Below are 18538 nucleotides of genomic sequence, written 5' to 3'. Positions count from 1 at the left end.
GATTTCACATGATATATTTCTTGTATACATTATTGGGAGTTCCGCCACGTCCAAGTTAGCCCCTAGATATTGCTATTAATAAACAGTTGATATGCTTTTACCATCTTTGGTTCTCCGTTATTGTCAGCCCATTAGATGCCAAATGAACTGTGAGTATGATTCGGAATAACACACTAATTCGACGTCAAAGAAATGGTTACAAATCTCTTTCAAATGGGACGTTCATGGAATACCATAACTACACCCAAACCACGGTTTTCGTTCAAAATGGGGCAATTTGTAAACAGACAAAGTCTCCTGGACACGTCAGCTCCCGAGTCACTTGGATTTTATAGGAGCACTTTGACGATCGGTTATCATTTTATGGAGACGACAACAATGAAGCTTGCGGCGACGAATTCGATTCATGACGAAAAGACAAACTCCGTGGCACCTTGCCCATATCCTGTATTTCTATTGGTCTGAGGTACGACACGGACCGTATAGTTATGGCGGCTCACATTTTGCAAAAGTTGGCTCTTTGCTCACAGCACATCAACAACCAAACGTGTGAAACTTGTCGAGGCAGACCGAAGACGGGGCCCGTTGGGATTCTCATTTTTGGGAAATAGCAAATGTCCTTTTCTATCCCCGTGTGGTCTACAAATGCTTAGGAAAGGTGCCTGGATGCAATCCTTAAAGCCAAACTGACGAGCCTTTTTCGAAAGGCTATTACCACAAATTCAATCTTAAAAGCAAGCGAGCACCAGCGCAGTTGGCAGACAAATGTTTTCTTTTTGTTGCAATGAGGCCAAGAAAGGGAAAAGGAAAAGGTGCGGTTCCACACCCACACTTTACCATTATGCTGTCCTTTCCTGTCTTCCGGAAGAAGCGACTTTTCATTCCTTAAGTCAGGGGTGTCCAAAGTCGGTCCTCCAGGGCCGCCGTCCTGCCTGTTTTCCAGTATCAGTATTCAGTATCGTTTGAATGCTGCTTCACAGCTGGCTGATGAGCTGATCATCTGAATCAGGTGTGTTGCAGCCCAAGGAGATGGCAAACAGGCAGGACAGTGGCCCTCCAGGGGGGGGAAGAAAGTTCAGGAGGACTGACTTTGCCAATAGGCCCTTTTTCAATTTAGTGACAAACGAGTGCAACTGCAAAGTTGGGGGTTGGTGCCTGTGTTGGAGCTAATCAGACCTCCTTCCTCATAGGTTCTTTTTTTTCTAAAGTGTCAGAGGTCAACCTTTCTTTCATAACTAGCAATTGGATTGAAATGTTCACTTGATAAAGAGGGAACGGATCTCACCTTGAGCAAATCACATTGGATACGTAGAAAAAAAGCTAATGAAAGTTTTTTTTTTCTTTACACTGAACACACTAGTACAGCAAATGTAATAAAATCCGACCTTGCAAAGTCTCCATCAACCTTCCACTCATGTTGCAGCCGTTGAGCGTGTACTTGAAAAGCATTCGCAAGCCTACGCTGGCAACACTCCAATCGAATAAGAAATTCATGTACTGTATTAATGCTAACGAGGATAAATTCCGCGAAAAGTCAGAGGAGGAGAGAGAGCATGAATCTTTGGAAGCTTGCGCCAGTACAGATGGTAGAGCTGGTCGAAAAAAAAGTGTCGTTGGCATTACGGGGGGGGGGGGAGCAATGGCCGCCGCGAGTGGACAATCACGGCTCTGAGAGATAATTTCACACTCGCTGCTCCGATAACTGTCTGGACTGCTGCTGGAAGCAAAACTGGCCAAGTGGCCGTGCAAAGAGATCTTCGCACTTCAAGCCTCACGGAATTAAGAAAACTGTTCATGCAGTCGAGCCGGCGTGTGTGTGTGTGTGTGTGTCCGGCATTAAAGTTAAGCTCTCGATGAGTCCTTCGCATCAAAGATCACCTTTTTCCACTTGTCTCAAAATTGAGTTTTCCCTCCAAACCACCATAGTAGGCCTTGAGCTTTGACTTTCTTTAAATCCTTCTTTCGTTCAACAACGACCAAAGTGCACATGAGCGTGTTTTCGAACAAGAAGGCGCTTTGTTAGTACGGCAACACTGATCATCTGTTGCCGGGCAGAAAAACAAAAGGTGAAAACCACCTCAGAATCATTGGAGAGACCATCATCCACAGCATCCGCACTTTAAATGTTTAAATCCTTTCAAATGTGACGCCGTTTGACAGCAAGCACTCACCCCCCCCCCACCCCACCCAGACAAAAAAAGAACACAAACACACACACATAGGCAGCAGGCAGCAAACCAAATGTACAGCTTGCAATGACCGCGTACCGCAAAGTGTTTGGAGCCGTTCACCACCAACTGCCCCGATATCCAAGACAATACATTGCCCTGCGTTTTGCTTCATTTAAAACGGCACGTCTTTTACTGTCGGCCTTTCGCTCGTCCGCTTGGAGTCAACTACGGTAGTCCCACCATGAATTCCTTCCTGGCACTTTTGTCAGAGCACATTAAGATGCTCAAGATAATAATCCGCAAGCTGTGTTCTTCATAGCCCTCCACATTTTTTAACAAATAAATAAATAAAGCTTCCTCCCAGTATGAAGGAAACAGTTAACGGAGCAAGCGCAGCGCCCGCCTGCAAGCAGCGCAAGAGCATCTCCAGCGGGGGTGCTCGGGAGACGGTTGTGAACACGGATGAGTTATGCAATCAAAGCAGTCAGGGGAATGCTCATTATTGCGTTTTGTTTGTTTGCCTCGTTTTTGGGGTCTGTTTCCCTCTCGCTGGAATATCTCATTCGAGTGCTCTTCCTCCTGGCTTGCTGATGTTGCATTTCTCTCCATTTGAGGTGGGGGGGGGGGGGGGGGGGGGGGGACTTCTCCATTGTGCCAAAACTGTCACAGCTGCGAAAACGAAGGCTCTTTGGAAGGGGGTTACGGTGCCACTGTCGCTTGGGCATGCCCCCCCCCCCCCACCCACAACCCACCATTGCCTGTGATGTCGTTTCATGTTGAGGCCACCCAAAAAAAAAAAAAAAAAAAATTCAAGTCAACTGCATTGCATGCAGCTTCTCGTGGATCGGTTTGGACACCGGCGTTTTCACTCATGTGTGTTTAAAAACCTGTCAGCATTCACACACCGTGGCGGATGTGCGCGTTGCCGTCATCGTGCTGACCTAGAAAAGCACCGTGAGTGAGATCGGGGAGTCTCCATGCAGTGACGGGAGGTGGGAGAGTGAAGGGGAGGGGGGTGAGGGGAGGGGGGGATCCGAGCTTGACTGAGCCAGCCCGCAGTCTCACACCGTCAACGGCATTGTCTCTTCCCGACTGGAGTGGTGCTGTGGAACGTCGGTGTTCCGTGAGGAGGATGGACATCAATCAAAAAGCTCACCACGCCTTCGGGGGGAATTTCATTTGGGACTCATTTGGAAATGGCTGACGTCACAAGTTGCAAAAAAAAAAAAAAGTGTTCACTTTTGGGGTAGCTATGGCAAGCTGAGGCATCGGTAATTATGATATTATAAATATGTGATTAACGATTTGTCACTTGGCAGTAAGATGATCAATACAGGACAAATTTTAAAAAAAACAGCTGCATCGTGATTCCTTACCAGTTCTAGTGTTATTACGCTCAACACTGATACCCTTGAGAAAGGGAAAGCACAGAAGAAGAAAAAAAAATAGCAAAGAGTCCAAACTGAGAAGCGCCAAGATTTCAGAAAAATTGCTCGAATCGCTTTCTCAGTGGGATGACCTGCCGCCAAGACAGAGCTCGTACGTTACTAAAGCCAAGACATTTCATTTGCAACGGCGCTTTCATAGGTAACATTCGGTCGTCGTTGCGCCGATGGTGGAAGATGAGGAACCGAGGGGGATGGCATCTGTGATGTATCTTGGCAACAGAGACAGACGGAGGGAAGGGCTGTCATTGCAGGGCCCTTCACAGACACACAATAGATTAGTCACACGCAACATTAAGCAGCAGTCACGAAGCAAGGTACAAAAAATGGGCTGAAAAAGAACCTTTTTTTTTTAATTGGCCAAAAATAAAGAAATCAAGCAAACGTGAAGCATCATGCATGTGCAAGATGCCGAAAATGGGTGGATTCTACGTTTGAAGGATCATCCAAGCAGACAGCGAATGTCAACATCCAGCCCGAACGTCTCCCGGACTCATCCACTTATGGCGAGTGCTTTGCATGTTTGGATCTTCTAGAGTGACAGTACATCTCGATGAGGTCGTTCCTTGAAATAGGGTCTCAAAGACGTGGACAGAGATAGATTTTTTTTTTTTTTTAAAGGACATTTCTGAGTATGTCATGTCCTGTTTTCAGCTCAGAGATGACATTAAAAATCTTTTGTCAAATATGAACCAGATTTGCTCATTTGTGCCATTTAAGACTTTGGCTGGACTCGGATCAAACTGGCCGCCAGGCACAAGCTCCATTCATTTGATTAGCATCATCTGCTTGCCACATACCCGATGAAACTTGGCATCGGGGCAATGTTTGCTTTGAGGGGATGAGTTGACATAGCCACAATCCGACTCTATTATGCCAAGCCAACAGATTTTGGATCCAAGAAAAATCCAAAATACAACAACAACCACAACAACAAAACATGGAAGCCGTCCAGAAGTTGTATACATTTACAAAGTTAGAAATATTTTTTCAACAAGCGAAACTGGGATCAGTCACAGAGTCCAAATGTGGTCATCGGTAAAATAGAATTTACGATACAAGCAACAGGTTCCACTGCAACGTGTCCAAACAAATATGAAGCTAGCGGTGGCTTCACCCCTAAAGGATATCTTATATTATCTTAACGGTCCCGATTTGATGTCATTGATTTTCCATTGACTGAATTTGCTTCCAACGAACACCGTCGTAAGGTAAACTTCATAACGACCACAAAATAGTTACAATCATGTTTTCTTCATATACACATATTTGTAATTGACATGTTTGTACTGTATCACACGTTCATGTTTTCACATGTACAAATGTTCATACCGTGTTGTACATCATCGTTGGCGGCCATTTTATTGGACATGGTGACAACGAGCTACCGTCATAAGCTGCAGATTGGCCGTGTGGTACGTTGTAACGAGGTTCGACTGTACTCATCTTTAATGCACTTGAAACTTTCACTGTATTCACATGCAAAGCTTCAGTGCGAAGCTCCTCCCTTCATGTGGCCGGGTTTTGTTGTATTTAATTGTCTGGAGGATCTGTAACCTTTGCATACTTGAATTGGGGATGTGACATAAATGCCCACGAAATATGCTGAACACATTAATTACTTAGAGCAAACTCCACACTTGAGTTCACGTTGTGCTCACGTGGCCGGAGAGTCGCAGAAGGTCATGCGTGATTGAGTAGAATGGAGAAAAGGAAGCAAAGGGTACATTGCTGTTGTGATCGAAAGAATACTGTACGTTGATACCCCACGAGCGACGCCCTTGAGTTGCAATTTTTGGTTTTTGGGGCAAATTCTGGGCAAGTCATCTGACCCGGTGTGGCTGGAAAAAATTGTCTTGTCGTTGTCTTCGGAATATGTTGCAAATAGCAAAGTAATCTACTCACAAAATGTCTACCCTTGTAAAGCAACAAGCCACACAGGCATTATCCATCACGATGCTCCAATTAATGTCCCATTGAACCAATTCGGAGAATGCTTGCAGCTGGACGGCCAGGGACCCAGTAAAGAAAACTCCATACACGAGGTTTACTTTCCTTGCTTTTATAAAGTTCTCTTGTGCCAACAAAATGCAAAAAAGGGACGTGTGAGTGTGATCAAAAGACGAAAGTGTTTGGAGTACACTCACCGTCTTCTGTGGGTCATTCGGGAACAAGCTGCAACGAGAACTTGTTTTACACAGGTGCAATCAATCAAAGATCTACTATTGACAAATGATGCGCTTACATTAGTGGAATTCCGATAAAAAGGAGGTCTCACTCTGACTTTTTTTCCCAAACAGTTTGCACTCTGAAATCGACAATCATATCGAATTTATTTATGATCAAATATGATCTTATTCGTCACTTGACACATTCAACTCAGTAAATATGATTTCAATAAAAATAAATCATAATAAATAATGTCTCTAGAATTTAGATTTTTAGCATCACCAAACCAAGATAAGAATATAACACGTCTCAGAATGATGCAATGCACTTCTTCATAAGCAATAATAAATCAATTTTATATACCGCTCATAGTATTTTTAAGGTCACATTCTGAGCTTGAGTGTATTCAGCTGACTTTTACCCCGGAGGCGGCGTACACCCTGGGCTAGTTGTCTATTCCAGATTATTCTTTTACTAAAATGACTTCCATGACAGATTGATCCAAAAATTCAGACCACTAATTAACACTATAAATCACTTGACAAACGGACCAGACATCGAGACAGAAGCCGAGAGAAGGTGGCGACCTTCTCGAGGGGGGCATGCAGCCATCATCCAAAGTGACAATAGAGACGCGACTTTGTCAACAACACGGCAGAAAGTGGTTGGCTCCATGTCACCGGCTCTAATGAGGGTGACAGTAGCGGTGCCCGTGTCTAGGATTGGGGTGACCGTGTAATCCGAAGATTGGGTGATGGTGAGGCAGAGAGCGGAGAAGAAAGAAATGAGTTGGTCTGCGCCCGGACAGTTACGCTATTGTGTGGAGGCTTGAGATGCGAGCTCACGAATGAAAAACAAATGTGACTCCCCAGAAATGATGATGGCTTTTGCGTAAACTCAAACAACAGTGCAGGCAGACACGTTAGCCTGAGCGTCGAGAATCCATTAACAAATATGGCGGAACTCGCCCGGCGCTGCCTCCCCGTCTTCGTAAAGATGTGTTGGCATGATGCCTCATACTAGGTTTTAGGACAGAAAACCCGAGAAAACCTTGATTAGTCTCACAATGGAGAAAGTGCCAATTTCACAGCAGCAAAGATATGAAAGTAGAAGAACAAAATACTGTACACGAACTGCAGGCAGGTAAGATCAGGTGAAAAGTGTTTTTTTTTTCTAACAGCATCCAGTAACAGATAGTGTAATTTTCTCATATCTCAGATGATCCATCTTCTGTTTAAGAGCATCCTTTTCTTGTCTTTTTTTTTTTTTTTTTGGGTCTTGGCATTGCTTTTCCTTCTAGCCGTGGAACGCATCATGGCCAAGAATGGACCATTAGCGGCCTCTAGAGGCCATTGGTCAACTTTTTTTGCAGATGGATTTCTTTCCGACTTCGAAATGCAATGCAAAATCCGATCACGCATTATGCAGCGATCAGGCACAGTAAAAATGTGGCAAATCTGGCTTTGTGACTCGGCTGGCAAAGTTGTCACACGCCTTAAATGCAATTTCAACCACCCTGCGTTGCACCGCACTTTCCCATCTTTGTATCAGCAAACACGACTGCACTTTTTCATGAATTGATTGACGTGCATATACTTTCAAAAGGTATCATGTCTTTGTTTTTCGCTTCTTTGTATCGGTGGGACTGTTTGTTGGCTGTTGGGGTGGGCGCGTCTGTAGTTCAAGCGACACCGCAAAGGAACGAAATCCAAACAATGCGGGAAAGGTTGGCGGCAATGAGAATTATCATGAGGGCATTGCCGAGGCAAATAAAGACAATTTTTGCGTGGGTTTTGCAAGGTTTTGTTGACGTGACATCTTCTCGCAGGTGATTTAATTGTTCATTTGGAAAAAAATCCTACGCACCTCTGGATAGTTTTCGCAAACTTCGGTGCAGTTCAAGTATAACTTCTAATTTTATTGTGCGTGATAAAGTGGTATGCCTTGGAGGAAAGATTTTATTCCTTCCCGGGGCCAAACTGACCCACCTCCCGGTTTACGATAATAGACTTTGAAGTATACTTTCAGCAGTGGCATTCTTATTTCTTCACATTTCTTTTCCGGTGATACATTGAAACTGGATGTAGGTAATTCAACATAAAAGTTTTACTACTGGAAGAAAATTGGGTACATTTATGAAACACGGTATTTTAGACCAGAATAATTGCTCGAATTATTTTCCCTCTTAAAACGCGTGTTTCTGAAGCGTTTTGTCGCGATGCAATGATGCTAACGCTGTATGGAGGTTCATAATTTCAAAATTATGATGGTTGGATTATAAGGCGTATTTATTCTTCCTGATTGGTCCGTTTCATATTACTACTTTTTTGTGTACTCTTGAATAAAAGTATTTGAAAGGAATGGAAATTATCTAATTATCTTTATTGTCAGTACCAGTGCATTAAAAGTGGCAATTTAAAAATCAATGGGGAATAAAAAAAGGTTTGGTGGCACTGTATTAAATCACTCCAAAAAAAAAAACACGACAGGCAGCATGTGACATTATTTTTCTGACTGAACACTACTTAAAGATGAAATAACATCATATTTGAAGGTCAAGAAAACAGTGTTGGGCACTGTATCATATCCCAAAAAAATGAATTCCAGTATGATGCATGGCTGGAAGGAGCAAATATTCCCAACATTATGCTGACTTGTTTCATTGCTGATCCATATTTTGGCCTCTGGTCCATTAAAGGTGAAGTAGGACTTCCCCTGAACTAGATCTACTTTACATCCTCTCGAGGCAACTAAGTTTCCATGGAGGTTGAAGCTCCACCCATGACATCATTGGCCAGCTGGAGTCAAGCCTGTGATAGCAACCCGAAGCCTTTCATCTCATTCGCCAGGCTTCCCCGTCAAGGTAAGGACGGTTCTTACACTGTCTCGAAAGGTCCTCGTCGTCGCTTCAAGAAATTTACGTCATCTCTTTCGTGTCTGTTTGCTGGGATAAAATACTTGATGCCACATTCAGAATCATGAAAAACAACAAAAAAAGGTGAGGGGTTTTTTTTCTCGAGTTATTGAGCATGATGCAAGCAAATCCTCGTTTGTATGTGGCAAAAGACTACGCTTGAAGGTGTGCTGCGTATTTCGCTAAATAAATTCTCATTCTGATGTGGGGAATAAATTATTTATTTATTTTTTAATTAAATTAAAAAAACAATCTCTTAATACATTAGAATGGAATTGGAAAAAATATGCATGTATAATTTCTTTAGGTGGCGCATTTTGTCCGAGTCCAAGTCCCCAAAAAAAAAAAAAAAGTCTGTCAATGTCGACAGTTGACCGCACCTTGTTATCCCGGTGACGAGAAAAGCAAGTTGCTCGACCAGTTCGACAGTTCACTGAACAATTAATGTGTGCTGTGCGTACTCGCATTTCACGTCATAGAACATAAAAAGCCAGATTAGAATTTTCCTCCCCAGCTGTTTGCGCATTGCTGAATAAATTCACTCGGTAAAAAAGTCTGAAAACTTGAACGTCATTTTTAAACGCTGTCGTTTTCAGAGAGGCCGCATCCTCATTTGACTCGATCGGCTGAAAGGAAAACGCCGGCAATTCCCTTTTTCTCTTTTCTTTCGTTTTTGCTCTGTGGTGCTTTTGGTTTGTTTTTGTCGTGCCTCACCTGCCCTGGGAATTTTGTCTTGCCACTCCTTCAACACTTTTACTTTTCATTTCAGCCACAACTCCTAGTGCTCACCCGACCTCCTCCCACCCCCCCCTCAGGGCTAGCTCCGAGAAAACTTCCTCGAACTGATCTGACGTCTGCCGACGAAGGCGGCAGCCATGAACTGGTCGGCGTTGGAGTCCCTCCTGAGCGGGGTCAACAAATACTCCACGGCGTTCGGCCGGGTCTGGCTCTCGGTGGTCTTCGTCTTCCGGGTGCTGGTGTTCGTGGTGGCCGCCCAGCGAGTGTGGGGCGACGAGACCAAGGACTTTGTGTGCAACACCGCCCAGCCCGGCTGCACCACCGTTTGCTACGACTCGGTCTTCCCCATCTCTCACATCCGCCTGTGGGCCCTGCAGCTCATCTTCGTCACCTGTCCCTCCTTACTGGTGACATGTCACGTCAAATATCGCCAGAAGAAAGACCTGGAGTACGCCACCTCGCACAAGGGAGCTCATCTGTACGCCAACCCCGGGAAGAAACGCGGCGGTCTTTGGTGGACCTACTTGGTAAGGATGGGCGACGGAGCCGTTTCATTTCACCATCCATCCCGGTTTGAAAACCGACGCGTCTCTTTACCTTTTATTAGGTGAGCCTGATTTTCAAGACCAGCTTTGACGCCGGCTTCTTGTACATCCTCCATCATATTTATCACGGATTCGACATGCCCCGAGTGTCCAAGTGTTCTCTGGAGCCCTGCCCCAACACAGTGGACTGCTTCATTTCCCGGCCGACGGAGAAAAAAATCTTCACCCTCTTCATGGTGGTCTCCTCGGTGGTCTGCATTATCATGTGCATCTCCGAGATGATCTACTTCATCTGCAAGCGCATCCTCAAACACAAAAGGAAGACCGATCGGATGATCAGGGAAGCGTTCGCCGACAATCGGGAAATGAGACCCCTGGCGGCAACCAGGTCAGAATTCAGGTCCAAAACTTCAATCCGAGTCGATCCCACCATCTCCATCCAGAATCTCAACAACATGCCGGCAGAGGAGAGAGAAAAAGAACCCCGAAATGAGTCAACGCACGAAAAGGCCAAGGTGGAGAACATTTAGCATCTCCGAGAGACTCTTCGTGGCACCTCTTGCCAAGCGTAAAGACATTCATCAATTTGCTGATGACTTGTAAATACTTGGAACGACTTTCTGCCTTTAGGCATCGTCTGTGCATGCAAGTACATAACGCGAGCGGCATGAGACGTTGATCGTACACATATTTATGCATCGTACAACATACCAATGACTCCACTGTTTAAGGGCTTTATTATTATTCATTACTATTATTTAGGGCGGCCCGGTAGTCCAGTGGTTAGCACGTCGGCTTCACAGTGCAGAGGTACCGGGTTCGATTCCAGCTCCGGCCTCCCTGTGTAGAGTTTGCATGTTCTCCCCGGGCCTGCGTGGGTTTTCTCCGGGTGCTCCGGTTTCCTCCCACACTCAAAAAATGTGCATGGCAGGCTGATTGAACACTCTAAATTGTCCCTGTGTGTGAGCGTGGATGGTTGTTCGTCTCTGTGTGCCCTGCGATTGGCTGGCAACCGATTCAGGGTGTCCCCCGCCTACTGCCCGAAGACAGCTGGAATAGGCTCCAGCACCCCCCGCGACCCTAGTGAGGATCAAGCGGCTCGGAAGATGAATGAATGAATGAATACTATTATTTATTATCATACACACATACACCGTAGCCAATGATTGCGAGGGTCTGTCTGTTATTCACATATTTATGAATGAAATACATCGCCATGGGCATTCCGACACCAAAGTGTCACCCCCCCCCCCCCCCCCCCCCCCCCCGGGCACGTCTTCAAGACCCCCCTTCGACCGCGTGAAAAGCAAGCCAGCAGGCTCTGTCGACGAGAAATAAAGCCTAAAAGTGGAGAACGAATGTCAATGTTTAAAGAAACACAAATCAGGTTTGTGCTTAATGACTTCAAATACCAGCCGGTCCCATTTTTTTTGTCTTTATTGGTCCACTCACTACCTAGTCAATGGACATGTGGGCCGAGCTATCGTGGCATTGTAATATTCATACCGCATTTGTCATCGTAGCTCATTACCAAGGTGCTGTCTTGAACTTGCGCTTACGCTATAACCGTGTTCTCAAATGAAAGCGTACAAGCGCAAGTTATATATATTTGTCGACTACTCCTACTCGCCACCTATATGTTGTTCAAATGTGTTGCACAGGCCTAATGGGTAAATGGGCTTAAACTTGCAGAAGCTTTTCCATCTTCAAGGCACTCAAAGCACTTTAAGTCTGTCTCATTACGCAACCGGGGGGGGGGGGGGGGGGGGGGCTCACTATCTTACCGAAGGAGACTTCAGCGTGATCGGCAGGGGCTCAGGAGACGGCCCCTACCTCTTCTCGTTTTATTTTTGTTCCTTCTGGAAAATTTCCCCGAAGTCAAGGTCTGTGTGGACACTGCAATCTTTGTGTGTGTCTGTGTGTGTGTGTGTTGTTGTGTGTTCAATTGTTGTGTTTAATTCTGTTCAAAACTTGGTAGCCTAGAATGTTGCATCTGGCCACTGTTACTAGAACAATTTACAGGACAATGGCCCTTTTTCCTCCATTTTTATTTTTTTTTGTACATTGTGTATGCAAACGTATTTATGCCCAGATTCCAATGAAAGAATGAATGTAAAGCTAATGTGATGAAAATAAATGTCATGGTAAAGGCACTTCTGTACATAATGATTGTCTTCATTATTTTCTACTTTCTTTAATAAAGGTGGGAGAAAAACAGTTTGCCGCAGATTGTCTTATGTTGGTTTGCGAAAGTGAAAGAAAACACACCCAGCCAATGACGAATAATGCTGATCAACTCACACGGTCGACTGATGTGGACTATATTGTTGTGAACCTTTCAATATAGAAAGAAAAACCCGTCCTGCCCACTGAATTGAAAATGACTGCACCGGAATTTGCCCAAATATTTATGAAGAAAAAACGTGCACATGTCAGAATAATAGAAAGTAAATCTGAGTGGGAACACGGCCACTGAATTATAAAAAATAAAAAAGCTGATCTGAAATAGAAAAATGAAAGAGCACATTCACACATTCTCCATTTCATTCACATGTTTATGGTGTGAAAGAGATGACGAGTCAGTAAAACTATGCCACACTGTTGAATGCGCGACTAATGAACGGAAGAGTGTTGCTTTTCACTGAAAGGGATGGGCTCTGTTATTTGTGAGACGGAACCTCAGTGACGTGTGGTGATTTCCATGTCTGCAGAGGCACCGACTCCGAATGCAAAACAGAAAGTGAGCCTATATTTGAATTTTGATGCTGTGTTGGGATCGGCCGTGGCGTCAAGTGCACCGTCCCTTGCCCCCACCAGTTGCTGTTGAGTGGTGTGCCAATGTATCACACCATTTGAGGCGTTTAATGGAATTTAACATATCTATAACAACAACAATGTTGAATCTTCAATGAACCTAACGTCAGGAGAGAAATTTGTCATTTCTAAACGCCCTTTTTTGTCTTTTTAATACAAAAAAACAATGGTAAATAAAGGCACCGGTTTTAGAAAGCGCAATACTGTTTTTTTTGTTTGTTTTTTTTAGAAAGAGAAGTTACAAAAAAAGAAAAGACGATGTCGTCATCACGCTACCGCTTGATTATCCAATCAAAGTCGAGAAAAATGGGTGCGTTTGACTGTCCAATCAAATGTGAAGAGCATGGGTGCAGTTTGGTAAAATGAACCAATAGGCACCTCTCACAGCGATCAGGATCCACCTTTTTCTAAAAGGAAATAAAATGAGTTACCACTACGGTCAGGTACTATATATTTTTGTCCTTTTTGTTGTGTGTGAAACAAGAGTTATCTCACCTCTACCGTTTCTGCTTGTACGTTTTAACATGTTTTCTTCTATGCTAATTCGTTTGAAGGAAATGTAAATAGTACTCGTTAGCTTGTGGCTTCACGTCAGACAAACTATGGTCGAAGACTTGCGTTCAGCGGAAACAGAGAGTACAACAAGTAGAAATGGAAAAAGAAACATTGAGCTTTTCATCTGTCATATTATAATTGATATACCTTCAGTACGTTTGGGACAGCCGACATGTAACTCCTGCAGTGGATTAATTCCATTCATCCATCGCTTTTCTATGAGGGTAGGGGTCTTTTCGTCCCATGAATTCTGCCATGCACTCTCTTGCAGGGCTATCCAGGGGCAAGACACCCAGCACCAAATGCCCCCTATAGTGGAGCCGGGGCTCCGTATGGATCTGCACCCTCAGCTCCATATGGCGGTGCAGCAGTCCCAACGGGAGGCTACTATGGGCCAGGACAAGGGGGTGCGCTTTACGGAGGCCAACCTCATGGAGCACCCTATCGCCATCCTCCTCCTTCAGGTGCTTACAGCCCTCTTTGTTTATCACTCCTCTTTTTTTCTCGGCGCCTCACATCACCTGCGTTAAAATGATGGATGTGAAATGAGCACCACACTGGCAGGTTCACCCAGGTCCCCCCCACCCCCCAACAAGATCAGCCTACTGAAGCCTATGATTAAAGCCATCGGGGTACACCTTGAAGTGCCACACATCCTTTTCCTTCCTCACATTTTTCAACAGTTTCTTGGCCCTTGTTCTGTCTTTAGGGAATATCCCCCCTGGTGTCAACCCAGAGGCATACCAGTGGTTTCAGAGTGTCGACACAGACCACAGCGGCTTCATCAACCTGAAGGAGCTCAAGCAGGCGCTCGTCAACTCCAACTGGTCCAGTTTTAATGATGAGACATGCCTCATGATGATCAGTGAGTCCTCCATGTATCAACATCACAACCAACATTAAACTACAACTAGATCGATTTCAAATATACCCGAATGTCCTTTTAGACATGTTTGACAAGACAAGGTCAGGCCGAATGGACCTTTATGGCTTCTCAGCGCTGTGGGACTTCATGCAAAGGTGGAGGGCACTCTTTCAACAGTATGACAGGGACGGCTCTGGATCTATCAATGGCACAGAGCTCCACCAAGGTAACCCTCTCTGGAGATGGTGTATCACCCCAAGAACTGTGTCTCATCCCGCCTGCCGTTCTCTCGTCTACCCCCTTAGCCCTCGCACAGATGGGCTACAACTTGAGCCCCCAGTTCTCCGAGTCACTGGTGCGGCGCTTCAGCGTGCATGCCGCGCGTCCCGGCATGCAGTTGGATCGCTTCATCCACGTCTGCACCCAACTGCAGAGCATGACGCAGATCTTCAGGGAGAAAGACACCACCATGACGGGCAACATCCGCCTTAACTATGAGGACTTCCTCTCGGGTGCCATCACCAGGCTCATGTGAACGTAATTTGGCCCCCCAGATGGCAGTTTAGCATTTGACATATCAGCCAGTACATCCTGTGACTTGTTGCTCTAGCGACATGAAAGCCAAACTAGAGACGACAATGTCATTTTAAGTCACACCATTCAAACAACGAATCATGTATTTCACAAATAGCAGGAAATGCTTGCATCATCACCACAGGTGCCTTTCTGTTTACTATTTCTGGCCGCATTTTTGCTTCAACAGCCTATCTCAATGCTCAAAGATGTTTATTGACCATCGTAGTCTCATATACCTCATAGGCACTAACTATCCTTCCCTCATTCAAATTCTTCAGTATTTTACATTAGTGAAAGATTTACATACGGGTAGTAAAGTTGTCAATTTGGATCAAAGACATGTTATCAACTCCCACTTGTGAATATTTTGTGATCCTGATCCCACAAAATGTATTTTTTGCACCTTGATACCACTGCATTGCCGACAATTCTAAAAATGTTGATCAAAACAAGGGTGTTTCCAACAAATGTGCCCTGTGCCTGTTTGACATAACTTATTTTGCATTCCATTGAGGTTTATGTTCTACTGAATGCCAAAATGATGATGGTGGTGTTTCGATTACTTTTGTTCACCAATCAGCGTATCAACATTTGCGAATGGCACTTTTAAGGTACTTGAACAAACCTTTTAAAATAAATAAACATATATAAAGCCCAGATTTAGTTTCTTTTTGTGTTGTATTTAGGTTTAGTGCCCTCATTAAGGCTCAAGTAGATACCTTTCGCAATGTTTCGTTTCCCTTTTCAATGTGCTCTCGCTTTGGCCGCTAGACGGTGCTCGAGACGAGCAAAAACGGCGTAACAACCGCATGGTTGAAACGAACAAGACTATTCAACCAATCAAGTCACAATCAGGAAGTTCACCGACTGCGGCACCAACGCGAAGCGTTAAAGGTGAGTCAAATGACATAAACAATGGTCTTGTATGCAACAACCGCAGTGATAATCACATAAACAAAAGACGTCCCCCGGGCGGCGGACCTCTGCAAAATCTGGTGTAAATTATCGGACGATATTTTCGTTTTCTCCTGCTCATCACTGTAAACGTGAATGGTGCCCATAGTTAATTTGTGGCACAAAATAATTTGTCGACTGGGTAAGTATACAATAAACACAAAAATATAGGTGATCCAAAAAAAAATGCGAATGGTAAGTAAACATGAAGGGTTCATTTTATCGGAGCAACACTAGGGGGAGCAACTGCTTACTGGACTGAAGGAATGCAGTCCAATAAGGAAGGAAACAATTAACCAAGCTATTACAGCATGTAATGGTATTTGAAATGAGGTTGAAGCATGCACGTATTCAAATTTGCTTCTATTTTTTTCCCCCTCATCCCGGCATCCAAAGCGGCCATGTGGCCTATAGTTTGGACAGCCATGCGGACCTACGCCCCGTACGTCACCTTCCCCGTGGCCTTTGTGGTGGGAGCGGTGGGCTACCACCTGGAGTGGTTCATCAGAGGGACGCCCAAACCCCGCGAGGAGGAGAAGAGCATTCTTGAACTGAGGGAGGAGAGGAAACTGCTAGAACAAGCCGGGATGGACGGCACGCAAGTGCTTAGCCTCAAAGAGAAACTGGAGTTCACGCCGAAAGCAGCTCTGAACAGGAACCGGCCTGAGAAGAGCTAGTGCTTTCACACACACACACACACACACACACAATTCTTAGAAGACATTTTCCTGATCCAGCGTAACTGAAGGTAAAGTCAAGCAAGGCGTGCTCAAATGACCACATTTTTTCATCTTTCGGATGAATCACAATAGATATTGTGCGCACACGCCCTCTCTGCCCCCACATTGGTGACCGGTTTCCTCACCATGGGCACACATTTTTCATTTCCTGTATCTGGAACAGCCATGCGACCCGATACTAATGTCCACACAGTGTCATACTTGTGCTCTGATCTTTAGCCATTGTCTCTAATTGTGTCACCAAAGAATAATTGATTGAGTAATGTATTATGCGGGGGGGGGGGGGGTGCTTTTTAATGGCATGCAGGGAATCAACCAACAGTGTCGGAGGTCTGTGATGAAAATGAAGGTGTGTAGCATTGTTATAGTTTAGAACAGCAAGACTTTCATAATGGAAAGTTATCTACTTTGCACAATGAGCCTTTCCTGTGTGTGTCATGTGAAAAGTGGTCGAATAAAGTTTGAATTGTTCAACTCTGACCTGTAGGGAGTTAATCAGCCCTGATGCGAGTGGCTATTGTTGATGACCATGACTTCCAAGTTCACGGAAGGAGGGAAAGCAGCCAACACATGACAGATGAACTTCAACCTCTTGAATGATAAAACGGGGATGGGAAGTTTACTAAATTGTGTTGCTTTGGTGAAATTCTTTTGATGGTAGTGTTATTTCGAAACCTACACATACAAAATAGAAATATATTGAAAATATGCTTACGACAACTTATGTCTATAAAACTAAACTGCTGTACTGTATGGTGAAAATGTTGTTCACCAAATAATGTCTTACATTTTTTAATGTATTTCGGCATTGCTCGACGTCCGTCTGTACAGAAGAAAGAAGGTCAAACTAAAATAAACAAACAAACCAAAAAAAAAAAAACCCCTTTAAAACTAACCAACAACAAATAAAAACTAAGAGAATTAAAAAGCTCCAAGTCAAAACGAAACTAAAACTAACGACCATGAAAAATTCCAATCCATTTTAGCCCTCGTATCGTGAGTCATATGAAGGCTGAAATGTTAAAAGCAACATTGAAGAAACGCAGGTTTGGAATGAAGCTACTTTCAGGCTAGAAATAACGTCAAGGTCCTGCAAGGTACTCAAAAGGATGGAGGTGACTTGTCATCGAGAGGAAGAGGGAGGGTGTATGTTTATGTCCTTGTGGGAACAATCAGAGGACAGGTAACAATGGAGCGACTCCTCCAAACTGGACAGCACTGTGGGAACTCAGCACCGAGGCTCCTGGGAAAGTATCAGTGGGGGGGGGGGGGGGGGTGTTGAGAGGCGGGCCATTGTTCCTGCTGGATGAAGGTGGATAACGGGTGATGCTGGATGTTCTGTTTTTTTTTTGGGGGGGGGGGGGGGTTCTAAAGCCGTGCAGTCCAACCTCCTGATCAGAAAATAGCATTGTCTGCTTGCTGAAATGGCATATATGCCCATAAATACACAAATATTCATATATATATATATATATTATATATATATATATATACGGGGCGGCCCGGTAGTCCAGTGGTTAGCACGTTGACTTCACAGTGCAGAGGTAGCGGGTTCGATTCCAGCTCCGGCCTCCCTGTGTGGAGTTTGCATGTTCTCCCCGGGCCTGCGTGGGTTTTCTCCGGGTGCTCCGGTTTCCTCCCACATTCCAAAAACATGCGTGGCAGGCTGATTGAACACTCTAAATTGTCCCTAGGTGTGAATGTGAGCGTGGATGGTTGTTCGTCTCTGTGTGCCCTGTGATTGGCTGGCAACCGATTCAGGGTGTCCCCCGCCTACTGCCCGGAGACAGCTGGGATAGGCTCCAGCACCCCCCGCGACCCTAGTGAGGATCGAGCGGCTCGGAAGATGAATGAATGAATGAATGAATGAATATATATATACGTTCATTCATTCATTCATCTTCCGAACCGCTTCATCTTCACTAGGGTCGCGGGTGTATATTCATTCATTCATTCATCTTCCGAGCCGCTTGATATATATATATACAGTATCTATATAAACTGTATATATAGATACTGTATATAGCTATAGATGTATAGATATACATTTTT

The 18538-nt window shown here is 44.6% G+C and overlaps 3 protein-coding genes across 6 annotated transcripts; all 3 read left to right on the top strand.

The window, feature by feature from the left end:
• The first annotated feature begins 8544 nt into the window (after positions 1-8544).
• On the top strand, positions 8545-11430 carry gjb9b (gap junction protein beta 9b). 3 transcript variants are annotated; one of them, XM_052070211.1, is made up of 3 exons: positions 8545-8648; positions 9469-9964; positions 10045-11430. In XM_052070211.1, the coding sequence occupies exons 2-3, from the start codon at positions 9575-9577 to the stop codon at positions 10510-10512; spliced, it is 858 nt and encodes a 285-aa protein (XP_051926171.1). In that variant the 5' UTR covers positions 8545-8648; positions 9469-9574; the 3' UTR covers positions 10513-11430. The 3 variants fall into 3 exon arrangements, with proteins under 3 accessions (XP_051926171.1, XP_051926173.1, XP_051926172.1); XM_052070213.1 differs by having other exon boundaries at positions 8628-8648; positions 9515-9964; XM_052070212.1 differs by having other exon boundaries at positions 8635-8783.
• Positions 11431-13129: 1699 nt separating this feature from the next.
• On the top strand, positions 13130-15449 carry pef1 (penta-EF-hand domain containing 1). 2 transcript variants are annotated; one of them, XM_052070219.1, is made up of 5 exons: positions 13130-13239; positions 13623-13815; positions 14061-14216; positions 14299-14442; positions 14522-15449. In XM_052070219.1, exons 1-5 carry the CDS (start codon positions 13219-13221, stop codon positions 14749-14751), a joined length of 744 nt encoding a protein of 247 aa, XP_051926179.1. In that variant the 5' UTR covers positions 13130-13218; the 3' UTR covers positions 14752-15449. The 2 variants fall into 2 exon arrangements, with proteins under 2 accessions (XP_051926179.1, XP_051926178.1); XM_052070218.1 differs by having other exon boundaries at positions 13204-13308.
• Positions 15450-15573: 124 nt separating this feature from the next.
• Positions 15574-16966, top strand: smim12 (small integral membrane protein 12). Its single transcript, XM_052070257.1, has 2 exons — positions 15574-15686; positions 16143-16966. The coding sequence occupies exons 1-2, from the start codon at positions 15602-15604 to the stop codon at positions 16421-16423; spliced, it is 366 nt and encodes a 121-aa protein (XP_051926217.1). The 5' UTR covers positions 15574-15601; the 3' UTR covers positions 16424-16966.
• Positions 16967-18538: the final 1572 nt, after the last annotated feature.

The sequence above is a fragment of the Hippocampus zosterae genome, chromosome 7 (assembly GCF_025434085.1).
Source record: "Hippocampus zosterae strain Florida chromosome 7, ASM2543408v3, whole genome shotgun sequence".
NCBI classification, from domain to species: domain Eukaryota; kingdom Metazoa; phylum Chordata; class Actinopteri; order Syngnathiformes; family Syngnathidae; genus Hippocampus; species Hippocampus zosterae.
This window is presented reverse-complemented; position numbering and strand designations above follow the sequence as displayed.